Source organism: Mesoplodon mirus, assembly GCF_964341445.2.
Source record: "Mesoplodon mirus genome assembly, chromosome: 9".
Classification (NCBI taxonomy): Eukaryota; Metazoa; Chordata; class Mammalia; order Artiodactyla; family Ziphiidae; genus Mesoplodon; species Mesoplodon mirus.
Window position 1 is genome coordinate 104,280,106 of NC_138985.1, and position 17,048 is coordinate 104,297,153.

At 44.7% G+C, this 17,048-nt stretch overlaps 1 protein-coding gene across 3 annotated transcripts in view; it reads right to left on the minus strand.

The window, feature by feature from the left end:
* Window positions 1-2,943: 2,943 nt before the first annotated feature.
* TCAF1 (TRPM8 channel associated factor 1) overlaps window positions 2,944-17,048 on the minus strand; it is a 38,715-nt gene continuing 24,610 nt past the window's right edge. For 2 of the 3 annotated variants that reach the window (XM_082631768.1, XM_082631770.1), the window contains exons 3-9: window positions 11,580-12,574; window positions 11,195-11,292; window positions 9,843-10,056; window positions 9,288-9,527; window positions 7,882-8,219; window positions 5,903-6,153; window positions 2,944-3,325 (exon numbers count right to left, since the gene is read on the minus strand). In XM_082631768.1, coding sequence (XP_082487894.1) covers window positions 3,316-3,325; window positions 5,903-6,153; window positions 7,882-8,219; window positions 9,288-9,527; window positions 9,843-10,056; window positions 11,195-11,292; window positions 11,580-12,574 — 2,146 coding nt within the window. In that variant the 3' untranslated portion in view covers window positions 2,944-3,315. Of the gene's footprint in view, window positions 3,326-5,876; window positions 6,154-7,881; window positions 8,220-9,287; window positions 9,528-9,842; window positions 10,057-11,194; window positions 11,293-11,579; window positions 12,575-17,048 lie in introns of all 3 variants that reach the window. The other variant, XM_082631769.1, reaches the window with a different exon arrangement.

Consider the following 17,048-nt stretch of genomic DNA (forward strand, 5'->3'; position numbering starts at 1 on the left):
TAGGGACTAGGTAAATCAGAGTGATCTTAAGAGGAGATAGGAAAGATTTCCAATAAATGTAGTTGTTGAAGATTGGCAGTAAGGTCAATCAGTACACATTAGAGAGCTCCAGTTGGCCTTGGAAGGTAGACAATAGAAGAGAGTAAATTAATGAAGAAGGAAGAGCCACCAAGAAACTAGGCGTAGCAGGACACATGAAACTTGGGAGCCTGAAGATGTCCACTAGAAAGCTGGCTGTTTCTCCCAGCTACAGGGGAAAAATAGCTGAAAATCGATTATGACATTGAGGCAGTTTGGCAAAGAACATACCAAAGAGACTAACAGATGCATAGAAATCCTCTGACATCACCTGGTCTCGTATATGACTAAAACTTAGCAAAACTGTCAAATGAATAGTTCAGGAAAGCTTACATCATGGTCTTGAAATGCTCCTGGAATAGAGACAAACATCATGTGCCTTCTTGGGAAAGAACACTAGTTGGTGATTTTCATGAACACCCTGTTGACACATACATTCACTCAACAGATATTGAAAACCTGCTAGACAGTAAGCTTAATCAGCAGACACATGGTGAGATTGGGACAGGATTTGTTTTCTGTGGAACACCTGTAGAAACAAGAGGAAGGGGAAGTGTGTCTGAATAGCTGGAGGGTATTTAGTGTGGTTAGAACTAGAGGGTAATGGGGGATGTGATGAGCCTTGGACGCACTGGGTGGATCCAAATACTTGAGGGCCTTATAAGCCACTTTAAGTGTTTTGATTGGACTGTATCTTAGTCAATATGAAGCCATTGAAGGGTTTTTATTTAAGTTTATTAAAAATTTTTCAAAGTAATACATGCACAAGGTAAAAAATTAAATAGTACAGAAGGACTTAAAATGAAAAAGTTTCCCACCCCACCCTTTTAACCCTAGTCCCATGCCCTAGAGGCAATGCATTTAACAATTCCTATTTTTAGATATTCTGTTAACTAACTTCCTAACATTAAATAATGTTTGAACAATAATTTCTTGACTTATTAACTTTAGACAATCTTTAATAATCCCCCATTACAAAAGATAAGGATTTAACTTACACTATTCCCACCTTTCATTTGCCTATCCTTTTCCAAAGTTTTGACAGATGTCATTTTTAATACTTCTATTGGTTTATAGTTTTGAACAGTAACAATCCTTTAGTCCTTGTTCCATTAACTGTAGACTTTATCTTTTCATTCCCATTTTGAATAGGTAAGTAATTCTACTCTTCCCTCCACCTCTCTTCCCCCAACCAATTCTCAACCTCTTTCTGCTTTCTTTTTCCTTTTCAGGATTACTTTCCATTTTATTTCTGAATAAAAGATTAAGCCTTTCATGTTTTACCTATAGGCTGATCAGAATACTGAATACCAATAACTACATTATTTTGGCTTTGTAAATACTGTTTACTGGGAGCTAAGTAGAAGCTAGGATATTTTCTTCCAAACATATCCAATGTCATGTTTCCTGTGTCACTTGAAATGAAATGTACCTATTGCCAATGTCAAAATGAGTCTCTTCTTACATTCCATGAGTTTTTATTATTGTCTCATAATTGAACCTGAATTTGACATTTTTGTTTTGTTCTCGTTTACTAAAGAATGTATCTCCTCCATATTCTCAAACATTCCAGCTTCTCAAGGATAATATCTATGGCACAGAATGCATATTCTCCCGAGAGCCTGAGACTGTGTACTCTCATCTGAAATGGGTCTCTTGGTTAACTGTCACTCTAGAGTGAGCCATCCTACTGGATAACTGTCACTCTGGAGTGAGCCTTCCTGTTGGATAACTGTCACTCTGGAGTGAGCTATCCTATTGGATAATGGTCACTCTGGAGTCAGCCATCCTGGGTGAGGGCCACTGTTTTCTGGATTCCATTTCTTTCTCTTTCCCGATTTTCATTCTCATTTTGCTGGAGAACTTCCTCAGTAGGTGACAGAGAACTTCCTTTCCAGGTGCTAAGAGGGTAGACTTTCTGAAAACTTGCATGTCAGAAAATTTCTTTTGACTTGACTCTCGAGTTTGGCTTGCTATGGAATTCTGGGTACAATGATTTTTCATGTGTGAAGACACTTCTCTATTGGCTTCTAGCATTGTGTTGATGATGAAAAATCTGCTCCCAGTCTATTTCTCATCCCTTTTTAGTTGAGCTAATTATGACGACCTTATTTTATTTTTTTCTCTTGGCACTTTCAATATCTTCGCTCTATCCTTAATATTCCAAAATTTCACAAGATTATGTCTAGATGTAGGTTGTATAGGGTCCTCTCAATTTGGAGACTTATGGTTTTTTTCCTTCACATTTTGTGTTCTCTCTTCCAGAAACTCCTAACAGTTAGATATTGTCTATGTCTCTTTCCTCTCTTTATATTTTCTATTTCTTTTTGCTCTGTATCGAGGGAGATTCCCTCAACCTTATTTTACAGCCTGTCTACTAAATATTTTTGGCAGTCCTATTTCAATTTAAGGGCTCCTCTTATTTTCAGGGTTTTCCCTTTCTTTGTTGCATCCTGTTTTTATCTTACAAATGCACCTTAGATGTCTCCGAAGATATTTAAGTCATTTTCTTCCATGTTAACTGTTTCCCCTAGAGTTTGTTATATTTTTCAAATCTCCTGATTCTGATTGTTTATTTTTCTCACATGCTGCCCCCCTGGTCCCTCCCCCAACCCCTACCCCTAAGGCTCAATGTCTGGGAATTCCCAGCTGACCATTTGCATTGAAGAATCAGTGTAACTGTTTTTATAGGAGTTGCTGTGGGTTCCCTCTGCCATTGTGTGGTCTGTCTGCTTCTCCAGTAAGCCTTTCTGTGACTGAACGCACTTGGTTACTTGAGTAGGGATCTCAGCCATCTGTAGAGAACTAACTAGCTGCTAGGGGCTCACTTTTTTCCACAAGAGGAATTTATTTTGAAGCACCAACTCCTACCTCTCCTCAAGCAGTTTATTTAAATCCTTTACACAAACAACAATAAACAACAACATCAACAGACTTAACAGAGACCAGTGGTAGGTTGCCTGCATTCTGTGCAAAGGTTGGGGCAGAATGAGATGGGGTTCAATTTCACAACTGACATAATTCTTGAGCAGACAGACTTCAGGTGCCCACATCTCCTTGGGGTTACGTGTTTAGATCAGCTTATATTCCGTCTGAGGAGCTGCACTCTGTCATTATCACTTCTTCCACTTTCTCTCTTCCAGAAATGTATTGAGATCTTCTTCACTTATAACCAAATTCCTTCAGTTTTCTTTGCTGAGATGTGTCAATTCTCTTTTACATTTCTCGACTTCGGTTTCAGTGGGGCCTGGGGAGGAAGGGAAGTAAACTTACATGTTCAGTTCATCATCTTAAATTCAAAGTCCCATTGGAAGCTTTTAGAAAGGGGAGTGACATGGATAACTCGATATTTTTAAAAGGTCCCCGGGGCTGTACTGCTGAAAATGGACTAAGGAGGGCAAGAATGGAGATAAAAATTGTTCTAAATGACTGAGGATCTAATTTCCTTTCTGAAAACATAGTGTCTGAGACCTTTGGGAGTCAGACACTTTACCAAAAGAGCCCATCGTTCAAAATCCAATAAGCTAGTAGAATGCTTTCATGGTGCCCTGGAGATAAGGACTGAAACCCGAAGATCCCGGAACCCAGAGGACTGGGACCATACTAAAGGGATCATCCCAGCACTGTCCATTGGGAAGCACTTCAGGTGCCTACCTCAAAGTCTGCCTTTGAACTGGCATTTGGGGTAAACAAAAGGACTTTCTGTTCTGATAAAATTAGATGAAAGCTAAGTAAAAACAGCCAAAGTGCTGGCAAGGAGGGACATAAAGTTCCTTCTATTTGCTGGTTCATTTCTTCATTTACTCATTTATTTGCTTGTTCAAAGCACTGTAGTTACTAATACTCATTTGTATTCAGAATGCCTGGGTTCAGATCCCAGATCTATCACTTATTACCAATAAAGGCTTAGGCAATTTACTCAATCTCCAAAAAATTCAGTTCACTCATTTGAAAAATGGGAGCTGTTAAGTTTCCATTCCATAAGGTTACTGTGAAGATTAAATGAAACAATCTATATACCTGGCACATACTCAACAACCCACTAGTTGATAACAATTATTTTCAATGCTGAATGAATATTTAACATCTCTGTTTAAAGTACTTGGATGATAGATACTCATGAAATAAGGGAAAATAATTCTAGTATTAAGAAATGACACAATAAAAGAATTGAAAGAAAAACATTGTCTAGGTCAAATCTTATTGTCTATGCATCCATCCAATTCCCAATTAAGCAAATAAAACAGTGCACTAAAGCAACTAAATCAAAAGAAGTGAGCTAAAGGAAAACTGGCTGGATGTACACAGCATTAATCCTGGAGCCCCAACCCTAGCTGAAACTACAAAGAATTGGGAGGTTCTGAATAAGATTGGAAGCAAAGTTAAAAAAATCTCTGAATGTACTGTAATTAAATGAAATTTGGGTCAGTTGGATCCAGTTATCTTGTTCCAGTGTAAAGATTCTATTTGTGCATGGACTTTATCTGCCAAACAGCGACAGGAATCTGTGTCACTACGGAAATACAAACACCATCACTCAGCCGGATGCTCCTTGTTTGCTAAGGATGAACATCCTCATAGAATTGTTCTGGTTTTCAAGCAACTTCCACTCTTAATCAAAGAAGGGATTTTACCTGAAAGGTGGAATTGAAGGAGACCAAACCCCAAGCAGCTTTTAAAACCCCACTATAAATAGACCTTCCTTTAGATCATAGGGCAATATACCAGAATCCTTTCAGAGTCAGTGTATAAAAGTGTAGGATGGGATAGGATTAATTCACTGCATCTGTAAATGCCATCTGAAAGTGCAGTCCTGATCTAAAATGATAGAGTTAATCTGACAGTAACAGCGGCAGCTGCCAATTTCTCAGTACCTACTAAATGCCACGTACTGTCACTTTTAGAGGTGCTAAAATTTAATCCTCACAATAGTCCTATGAGATAGATCCCATTTTATAGATGAGGAAATTGAGTCACAGAGAAGTTAAGGAGCTTGCCCAGAGTCATATAACTAACTGGTCAAAGAACCAGAACCTAGATGTGGTAAGTCAACTGTGAGAGATGATGACCTTAATTAACCCCTGGGCTGTGGGAAGAGAATGGGGAGTAGGAAACTCACTACTCTGTGGACCATCACGAAATAAAACCACCCCTTAAGAGTGCATGCCCGGTATCCGCACTCCTCAGAATTACCGGTCTGAGTCTTCACCCACAACCCTGTGAGGCAGGGATCTTTGCCCTCACCTTACACACAAAGAAATGGGAGTTCAGAGATAAAACGACTTTCCCAAGAGCTAAAACCCTAGTTATGGGCTCTTCGTAATACACCAGACAGCTTCTGGAAAACTACCCAAGACATAAAATGTATTAGTCATCAGGGAGCTGTCTGAATATCATGGTAAATTAGTATTTCAGTTGGGTTCTATCGTCAGGTTTTTGGGGAAATGATCAAAAATAAAAGCCCAGGGAGTCCTCAGGGTGAGAGCCACCCTCTATGGGCTATGGTCCATGATGGTGAACCAAGGGCTGGCATAGGAGCAGGGGCCAAAGCTCTCAGCACTGGCCCAGCACAGGGTCAGGAGGGCATCTGATGGCTGAGAGCAGAGGAATGAGCTCATAAACGGAAGGCTTTGCTCCTGAGGAATTATGATTCCACTTTTTTCTATGTTCTGAACCCACTGCCCAGAGATATGACTAAGATCTAGGGGCAGTGAGCTTGAGAGGGCAAGGCTAGAACCTAAGAGACAGAGGTCGAGGAGTGGATCCCCATCTCTGCCTAACTCCCCAAACCTCTCTACCTGCCACCTCGCTGGGCACTCCTTACATCTGTGTGAGGAGGTACAATTTCATAATATTTTCCTTCCACTCAGGCAGATAGGCCAGGCTGGTTGCCACTTCCTTCTGGATCGGCCAGGCCCAGGCCTCAAAGAACGGAGCCAGGTTCTTCTGCACTTGGTGGGAGAACATCTTCACCCACAGATTCATTTTGTCGACATTGTCTGTGGGCAAGTTGGTCTGGTTCCTATACTCAGTGAAGAGACGGATGAACGGCTCCCACCCAAAGGCCTCCTGGAGCTGGAAAGAGAAGGAAGGAGGAGGATGAGACATCTGATCTACAAGAGACCCAACAAACACTCTAAATGAGTTAATGCATTTCACCCCTTAAACACCAGTTTCATATCTATCACTGACCCTCTGCTGTTTTACCTGCCAGCCTCAAGTGCTACTCTCATGTTCTGACGATGAGAAGGGCCTCTGAGCCGGCACAGGGCTCAACACAAAGCAGACGCTCAAGACAGCTGTGGTAAAAACTGCAGTGATTAGGATCAGGATTTACCACCAATATCATTATTCATCTATCTCACTAGACCATGAAAGTAGTCATAGGATATTACACGAGGATTTAAAATTGGTTGAAGTGGAAAAAATCCACTGTTTTTCATAGTTGCTAAGTTAAACCCCAACAATTAGGGAACTCCCAGCCGTATCCTGACATAATCCGCACTAACTGTAGGTCTATGTCAACTTGCAAGGCGACCAAAAACGGCCTTTGGGAAAAAAAGGTGAGTCCAGTAGCAGCAGAAGACAATGTATAGTCTAGGTAGCTAGAATTAAGAGTAAGGCGTAATTTTGGGAAAAGGCAGCCATCCCGAGGCTGTTGGAAACAGCCCATGTTAATTTATTTATTTTTGGCTGTGCTGGGTCTCTGTTGCTGTGCGCGGGCTTTCTCTAGTTGCGGCGAGCGGGGGCTACTCTTTGCTGTGCTGTGAGGGCTTCTCACTGCGGTGGCTTCTCTTGTTGTGGAGCACGGGCTCTAGAGCGCAGGCTCAGTAGTTGCGGTGCACGGGCTTAGTTGCTCTGTGGCATGTGGGATCTTCCTGGACCAGGGCTCGAACCCGTGTCCCCCGCATTGGCACGTGGATTCTTAACCACTGTGCCACCAGGGAAGCAGTTCCACCCTCGACTTGGTTTCACGGAGGAGGAACTTCTGTCCCGATGACAAGGTTAAAGCAGTCTCCTAGCAGTGTCACCGTCATCCTTGTGGCGGAGGGAATCTGCAGTGAGAACTCCAGCAGGAGGAAGGGCCAGAATAGAGTGTGGCTGGCCTGAGTTCCAGAATCCAAGGTGATGAAGCCCTCCACAGTGAGCTGGGAACTGATGCAGGGACCAGGGGGCTGGAACTGGGGTGTTGTGTGATAACTAAAAGGCAAAGGCCACCCCCATGTCCAGTCCAGTGAGGAAACCTGGCTTGCTTATAAGGTGGAAACTGAGGCACAGCCAAGTCATAGTAAGAAGACGGTTTACTCACCTAGGGAAAAAACAGCTCCTTTCCCACATAGAGTGTGTGAGAGAGAGTGTGTGAGAGAGAGAGTGTGTGTGTGTGCGCGCGCGCGCACAGCGCGCAAGTCGGTGTGTGTTCGGCTTTAGGGAGCTATTTAAACAGTGCAGTTTGGCTTCAGTCTCAGGTATGTCTAGGTTTAAAGCCAGTGACAGCAACTATATTTGTAGTATCACATTTGCCTCTACCAATTTTTAACCTTTCTCAGTGCTGTCTACTCTCAAACATCTCTTCAGAGTCCTGGGGTGAAGGGTGGGGCTGAGGTAATTAAGTCCACCTTAGGGCCATGCAAAGCGATGCCCTGAGAAGCATCCTCAACTAGCACCTTCACACCTGGGCGCTGTCAGGACCTCCCCCGCCTGGTGCGGGAGGCGGGTCAGCGGGAGGTTCCCCCGGCACCATGCTACCATCTGCTCAGGGTCCCCACTGCAGGGCTCCCACCACCCCCGGCGCTGGCCCAGCACCTGTAAGTACGTTTCCAGGGCCGTCCACGCGTTCCAGTTTTTCACATTGGGACCCTTGCCCAGGTAGATTCTGACTCTCTTCTCCCGAACTGGGGGCCACAGAGCGATATTGGCTCGTCCTCGAGGGATGCCCAGGACCGTCTCGTGCACATAGACACACCACAGGTTGCACGTGGCCTCGGTGGTGTGCGGGGGGAACTCCCACTCCTGCCGCTGCTGGTTGCGGCCCAGCTCGTGCACAGGGCCCCACAGCCCCTTGGTTCTGATGAGTTTCTCACTGATGAGCTCCTGCACCGACTCCAGGTGGCACATGATGGGGTAGCCTGCGTGCATCCAGCCTGGGAAAAGCAGGAGGGGGAAAAGAGGGTTAGAGCGCTCCCCACCCATCTAACAAAATTATTCTCTCTATTGTATCTGCCAAAACACCCAGTCCCCACCGACCCCATGACTTCCAGAACCCTGTAATGCTCAGAAAGGCAAAACCCGGACCCTCCTGGGCCTTCATCCTTATCCTCTTATTCTGTAATAATGCTTTCATCGCCGCTCTGACTGGCTATGGGAGCCGAGGCAGGTTACAGATCGCCGTTCATGTTACTATTCAATTTTTCTGTTTCTCTGAGGGTGCTCTGTGTGAACCCATCATTATACTCTTTTCTCAAAATTAAGAACTCGTGGTTCTCAGTATTTAAACATGGAATTGCCCACGTCGACACTACCTCATAGTGACCCACGTCGACACACTACCTCATAGTGATCATCTGCATAAGCCAAGAAAACTAAGGTCCAGAGAGATTTCCTTGGTTCTTTAATTTCTATACACCCTTCATTTTTCAGGCCTCTTGACCTGCTGGCAAAGATCTCTTTATTCAGTGCTTTCTCCCAACACCTGTGACCTAGGAAATGGCCCTCGGTCGGTTTTATCTACTCCTCGAAGTCCCCTGATGGAAGTCTGTGAAAACCCAGCATGTATTTTCTGCACCATTCCCACTGTTTGATAACATCTCTTGACTAAAACTGTTACATATTTTAACATACTGTGTACGTACAGTTCTGCGGCCTGCTTTTATGTGTCACATAACCTCATCATATTTCCTTATGCCATCAAAATATCACTTTAAACGTCTTCCTTAATGTCCACTGAAGGTATACACATTACATAATACATTACTGAACCATTCCGTAACTGTTGGGCACTTAGGTAGTTTCCATTGTTTTGTTGAGGGACACAGTGAGTCTTTTTCTTTTTGACGCATTTTTTCCCTTTCCATTTAAATAGCAAGGATTACATTTTATATGTCTTGCCATAAGAACATTTCTATCCTGCTGGCTGCCCACCGCACGGCTGTTGCAAGAAGGAAGGCCCTAAGACGGGGCAGCATGCACACAGGTTCGCCCCAGGCACCCACCGACTGAGATCTGCACGTCGGCAACGATCCTCTGAGGCAGACGCAGGGGGAAAGGCTCAGCCCCCAGCCGGGCCACGGCCTGCATCACCTCGTCCCAGAGGCGTAGCAGCGGCTCAGGGTTCTCCACAGTGCGAAGGTTTGCGGATGGCACCGTCAAGATGATGTTGTCTGTAGCCAGCTCTCCCCAGGGACCTGGATTCTCCTGGATACGCCTCTTCCATTCCTCCTGGGATGTCTCCCCTGGAAGACAGGCCACAGCACTTGAAACTTGGTTCCCCAAATCCCTGACACTAACACGTTCAACTTGAACCCTAGCAGGAGAACACCAATGCCATGAACCACCACGTACCTGCTCTATCCTTCTTCTACAAAGGTCCCATGGATGTGATACGGTTTGGTCTTTATCCCCTCAGCCTCAAGGCTGACTATAAGGAAGCTTCCCTCCCTTCCCTCCACCAACCCGAATCTCCCTCTTCCCACACCAGGCAGCCCCAGATGACCTCCTCGCCCCCAGCTCTCCCTGTCCCTCGGGTTCGCTCCAGGGCGTCCACTCACCTAGCCTGTAGTAGGGAGCGTGCACAGCTCCCTTGACCGTGATGGGCACGGAGCCCAGCTTGCTGCCCTGAGGCACAATGATGTACAGGAGGCCCCCCCAGAGGCAGGTGACCGCCTTGGTGGGCTTGTCCAGGCAGCAGCGGTTAATCACAAGGGGGACTCGGAACAGCTTGCTGGCCCTGGTCAGGTCATCGGTGTGGCAGCCAATCTGTACCTGGAGCAGAGAGATCCCCCACGTAGTGACCCTGGGGCATGCATGAGCCGAAGGGGAGAGCGCCCAGGACATGGGGACAGGAAGGGTCACGGGGCCATGACCCTAGGCAGCTCCAGGCATCCCACCGTTTATAAGCCCTGTGCGCTAAACCCATGAAATTGTATCATCCCTCAAGGTCGTATGGACCAGATCATGTGAATTCACTCTCAGGGCGGGTCAAACAGCTCCACAAAGGGTCATGCTGAGACGCTGATGTAGGGGCACCAGGTGTGGCCCAGATGCTAATTCTGAGGTGGGCGACTCCCACACAGAGTCCCTTGGTGTCTCTGTAACAGCCAGAATCCTAGGCTGCCTATTCCCCCGTGGTGATTCTGGCTTTGGGAAAGGGCAGAGGGGATCCTGACTTTTGACCTGAGAGAAGGCCCAGTGGGAGAACACGTGACCGGTTGATGTAGTGGAAGATTGATTCAGTTCCACCTGTCCTCCCAGGCCCCTATTCCTGCGCCAGTTGAGTCACCCCTGTCCTTAGAGGCATCCTGGGACTGTTCTCCCGGGTTTATGCTAAACAAGTTCCAGGACAGATACGGGCACAAAACAGATGCTAACCATCGTGATGACCCACAAGGGGGGGGAGAGCAGGACGGCAGCTTAATGTCGTGAATACGGTGTGTGTATGTGAAAGTGACAGAGCTGACGTGGACTGGGCAAGCTAGGAACAGTGTCTGGTGTCACAGGGAAGAAGCTGGAGTCAGAAGGACCTCGGGCTTTGATGTGAAATGTACACGGGATGGAACGTGGACTAAGATTTATTGGACTGTGTGCTAGGGCACCAGCCATCTGGTACCTCTCCTATTCCCCACTCTATGACATAAGTTAAAAGCACAAAATTTGAGCCAGAGGTTGGTTAGGTTTGAGTTCTGGGCGCTGAAATGTATCAAATCCATACATTTAAATCAATCAGTTAGCTGTTCTGCACCTTAGTTGCTTCATCCTAAGCAACTAAAGGGGGTGGAAGTACATGCCCTGTAGTGCCAGTTGGTTTTGTAGGAAGGTCAGGTCAGATGCCCACTATGAAAGCAAGAGCATTTGGCTTCCGTATTTGGCTTCCATGTTCTGTGGTAAGATGGGCATGCCTCACCTTCAGGTCAGCAGAGATAGCAGCTTCAGGCAGCGAGACCTGTATAATTTGCCTCCCGGGTATGTAGAGCGCGGTGCTCATCCAGCAATACCTGGTGCCTGCCAAAAGCCAAGGAAGAGGAGACATTACCCTTCCGCCACGATTCCACCGCCACCCAGCTTCCAGAGCCCCTTCCTGAGCTCTGCACATCTTCCTGCCTCCATGCTGCCCTGGCTCTGCTCTTCCAAACATCACCTAAAACCCCAACCCCCATCTCCTTGAGTGCACGGCAGAGGATGGAGATGGCCTCCTGGGGGTGATCAGATCTGGAGCTGAGCTGCTCAAGTCATCACGACCCACTGCCCCCCAGTTCCCACACACCAGGCTCCCACCCCTCATTCCTTACCTGGATTGTTGCAGTTGACCTCAACAGTGATAGGAGATTCCGAGGGGCGCAGGTAGAAGCTGCTGTACATATCTTCAATTTCTGGCACTAACAGAGAGAGGTCACTTCCAGTGTGGGCCAGCCCAGTGGCCAGGGAGAGCATAGCACCCCTGCAGCAGTCGCTGATGACAGGGGTCTCTCGGGTCGCTACTGGGAGCCGATAGCGACTTAGCAGCTTCCTTAGGAGCCGATGCACCGACATGTAGGCAGGGATCTCTTCTGCGGGGATCTGCAGGAAAGCTGCGCCATCCGGTCCCAGCTTTGCCAACCAGCCCTTTTCCACGTTCCCTCTCTTCCTGCCCATTATAACCTGGAACTCGGCCAGGGTGGAACGGAAATGATAGGTCCTTATCCCTGCCTTAGGAGTACGAAAGGGCCCAGGGTTGAGGCTTTGGCTGGTGATGCTAATGCCAAAGGGGTTGAGGAGGAGGTTTCCTGGGAACCGAGCCAAAGGGGACACTCCTGGGTTCTTGAAGGCCCACCACCAGGCTTGGGCTCCAACAAACAGGCCCCCGCCCTCTGCTACAAACTCCTGCAGCTCCTTGACTCCCACATCACTCATGGGCTCCAAGCAATAGACACTGGCCTCGCTGGGCAGACTGGGCTCAATGCTGCTGTCTATGCCCCCCACTGCAAGCAGCCCGCTCAGAGTCCTCAGCTCTGTCTGCACCACGACCTTGCCTCTGCGGCCTGCATCCAGCCAGCGCACAGCATTGAGCAGAAAGGGGCCCAGTTTACCAACGGTCAAAAGGACCTTGTGGCCAGTCACGACCACCCGGCCCCGGCCGTAGCGGGCGGCCGCTATGACACAGCCATGGTAGGAATCTAGCCCCAGGGGAAAGGCTAAAGCCCCGTGCACTAGCAGCTGGGACGGGAAGCAGTCCGAGTTGCTGATGTCCAGCTCAGAAATCCCGTGCAGGAGCTCATCTCTGTCCTCGGAGAGATCATCTTCACAACTGCAAAAGACACACGTGTTCTCTGTTACAAAGCATTCAGAACAGCACCCAGCATATAGCAAGCGTCAGACTTACTAATACCATTTTTAGCTCTTACAAGGGAACTGGGAGAACAAAGTGGGCACTGGGTAGGGAGACTTGCTGGAGGGAAGACAGAGGCACTCAGCATTAATTCTGCTCTGCTCATTCTCTGCGTACAAACCCTCCAAAGGAAATCTCGCAAGAAGTCCTGCTGGGTATACCCAATACTGTATCTTAAATATTCTGGATTTAAGTGTTTGTTTCAGCCTTTTAAGCACTATACAAAGAACTGAATGGAAAATCATGGTTTCATTCTTGTAAGGAGGCTTGTTTATAATTTCATGCATCTAATTTTCTACAAATAAAGTCAACCGAGAGCTGAGTCAGTCAGTGGCACTAGTGAAGAATCACTATTATCTCAAAAGGTCGGGCAGGGAGCTGACCGGCCTCAACTCTAGTGGAACCCTCCTGTTAGGTGAACCCAAGAGGATTGACTGCCTACACCCAGAATCCCACACATTCATTGTCGGCCCAACAGGAGTGATACACATCCGTGCTATAAGGTTTTTCTCATCACCAACTGTTCCTATTTAAGGGTAACAAACTCCTATAAGACCTCAGGACACCTATAACCCCCGAAATGGGGGATGCAGCCCCAGGTAGTGGGATTATGAGGGGGTAAGAGGTAGAGCGATCTCTAAGCTCGAGATCCCAGAGCTGGTTAAGTCACTCTCGTTAGGTAAATATCTGGCAACCGTATGGTCAGAGGCAGTTGTGAGGAAACACTGAAAACTGGGGGTCAGGTAGGTGGCATATTTACAGTATTTGTGTTATACTCTGGCAGAGCTGTAATTAACTGATGGGGAAACTATAGTCCTCTTAGCAGGTACAAACCTTTCCTGAAGATAAAGGTATCACCCTACAAGATGACTCTCCACCTCCTTGAAGCACTAGCCATTAAAATCATTCAACTAGCTGTTCTTGCTCTGATTCCAAATTCACCAAACAACCTTGTGATAATAATAGTACTTCCCAGGATCATCTGCCTAAAGAAAGAACTCACTGGCCAGGACAACCAAAATCTTCTATTTTTTGGTGACATTTATATTTCTCTAGCAACATCTTAGTATATCTTTAATTTGCTGATTCTAAAGCAAAAAACATTCGTTTTTAAATTTAAGTACTTTATGCATACAAAATTAAATAGAAAATGTTTTAGTTCTTTTATTTTTTAATAGATCTTTATTGAAGATGTGGCACATATATACAATGGAATATTACTCAGCCATAAAAAGCCATAAAAAGAAACGAAACAGAGTTATTTGTAGTGAGGTGGATGGACCTAGAGTCTGGCATACAGACTGAAGTAAGTCAGAAAGAGAAAAACAAATACCGTATGCTAACGCATATATATGGAATCTAAAAAAAAAAAAGGTTATGAAGAACCTAGGGGCAGGACAGGAATAATGACACAGATGTAGAGAATGGACTTGAGGGCTTGGAGTGGGATGGGGAAGCTGGGGTGAAGTGAGAGTAGCATCGACATATATATACCACTGAAAGTAAAATAGTTGGCTGGTGGGAAGCAGCAGCATAGCACGGGGAGATTAGCTCGGTGCTTTGTGGTTTAGTTCTTATCACGAGTTCTGTTAGTAAATTACATGCAATTAATTGTTTTACGAGTGTAGTCAGTGAAGAGGTGATTTACATTGGTATCAAGGTTTGTACATTAGCCTGTTACGACAAGATGAGCAATACTGAATGTGCAAAGTTGAGACCCAGACACTGCGTCACTAGCAGGACCCTGGATGCTCCCTGCTGAACCGGAAGCATCGTCAGAGACCTGTTATTTCTGACAGCCATGGCTTATGTGCAGGGGGAGATAAATAATTGTTTCATAAAAAAACCTGAATTGGATTTTTACTTTTCTTTTCCCTCTCTGTTCTGAAATGAAACAAAAGTTATTAAAAAAAGACAATAAAATCATGATAGCACTAGATTCACTATATTTCAAGAAGGGTGCAATCAGCAAGCTGGGACAGGAGGAATTTATAGGAAATATAAATCAAATGAAATCAGATTGATCAGAAACCCAAGAGAACAGAAGAATCTGTAACTGCACATATGTGAAAGAGAAGATCAAGAAAACAAAAGAACAGGGATTAATCATCATTTGTGAAAACAGCTATCCTTCCTTGCCTTGTTCTCAGTCTCAGGGTATTTCACCATTAAGTATGTTCTTAGCTATAGGTTTTTCAAAGAGGACTCATCACACTGAAGAAGTTCCCTTTTATTTCTAGTTAGCTGAAATTTTGTCATGATTTGACAATGAATTTTGTCAAAGGTTTTTTTGTGTGTGTACATCTATTGAATATATATGGTTTTTCTCATTTATTCTGTATTAACAGAATAATTAATTTGATATTTGAATGTTAAACCAGCCAAGCATTCCTAGAATAAGCCTTACTTGGTCATGATGTAGTATCCTTTTTATATATTGTTGTCTACTTACAATACTTAAGAATTTTTGTATCTATGTTCATGAGGGACATTGTTCTGTAGTTTTCTTGTCTTGCAATGTCTTTTTCTGGTTTTAGCATCAGAGAAATAATGTTTTCTCTGACAAAAACTTTTCTCCCCTCTTATTTTCTGAAAGAGTTCATGTAGAGTTAGCATCAAAAAAGATACAGTCCAAACTCTAAGCAGTGATTACCTCTGGGAAGAATTAGTAAGAGGCAGAGGTGGAGGACGAAGATCTTTCACTTTTTACTTTGTATACTTTGGGACTATTTCTCTTTTTTCCAGTAAGCATATATTTTGAAATTGAAAAAAGGAAAATGTGCATAAAAAGGAAAAGAAAACTGAATTGTGACTTAGCAATTTCTCTTCTCAAGTGGCCTATCTTCCCACTTGAATTCACTCTCTAAAAACTTCTAATTTATTTTGTGAGAACCAGTTAATACAATTCTACTATACATGGCTAGGACTGTAGTAAGACGCTCAGAGTTAGGTAGGTATGCTCACCCCATCTCGCAGGGCCATGACCCTGACCAACATCTGCAGTTAGCATTCTATCTATCCTAGCAATGACCTCCAAAGACTTATGGATCCTTGTTACAAATAAGCTTATTAATATCTGTTCAGATATTTTTGTTTTCCAAACTACTTGGGGAGTCATATACATGTTGATTATCTTCAGGAATTTGGCAGTTTTCTTGTTTCATTTCGGCTCACTTGAAGTAGTCAATTTTCAAAATCCTGAAATCTTCATAATCTGAAATTCAGAAGTCTTCTACATAATATCCCTTGGCCATCTCTCAAAATGAAGTAGAAATGTCTATATACATATATATATGTGTGTGTGTATAGATATATACATATGGCATCAATTTATATAACGTTTGCCAATTCAGGTTTCACAGGGGTGTTTTCAAGCCAAGAATTTGGAGTATGTGGACATTTCAGAGCATGACCACTGTTCGACATGCTTTTCTCCGCATCTCTGATGACCGTGAATAATACAGGGATTACTGAAGACTGAAAACCAGTCTCAATGGAGTAATGGCTGAAATGAGGGCAAGGACCGTCTACTCCAGCACTTCCCATTTAGAGGGAGAAAGACAGTTGAAAGCACACGCTAAGGTCACGGCGTGCAGTTGCTGGCAGCAAGCCCAGGTTTCCAGGTTCTACCGAACCTTGATATCACAAGCCCTCTTCCTACAACAGTTACTTGGTTTTTGTGACTTCCTCTAGGCCTGGTTATTGGAGACGTTTCTGCTCTTCTAATTCTCAGATCTCTGGAAATCATTTTTTTGAAATAAGAAAGCCCGAGACATAGCATATACCGAATAAATTGCTGGCTAAATGAATGGATGAATGAACACACATAGAACTAGAACTCTAACAGAAGCCTGAGATTTGTGTTAAAATGAGACAAGGGCCTTCTTATCCAAAAAACAGATTAAACTATTGTGGTTGCTTCTCCCCAAACCTCCCTCAGATCAGTTATCTAATGATATGTTTAATCAGCATCCAGTCCCTTTACTGGTGAAGCCAGTTCAGTGTCTAGTCCCCATTTGGTTAAATGTAGAAAGAGGGTAAAACATGGCAATCCATCATGATGCTGAAGTAGGAAAAATACCAGTTAAAATATCAATAGCTTATACAACTGGAGAAACGTACATGACTTGGGGCAAAGCAGCATGATGATGGCTGCCAAGTAATTTTCGATGTTTGGAAATGATATTCATGACCTCATACGCTTACATTACCACAGCCTGAAGGCTGATGTCAAAATAATTAAAGTGTTTTAGGTACTTTGAACATGTTTCTTAATTCATTTAATCCTCACAACCACCCTTAAAGGTAGTCATTATTAATCCTACTTTAGAGATGAGGCTTACTTATGGCTCAAGGTTTTAGAGTAAGCACCAGACAGAGCTTGGGAACTTAT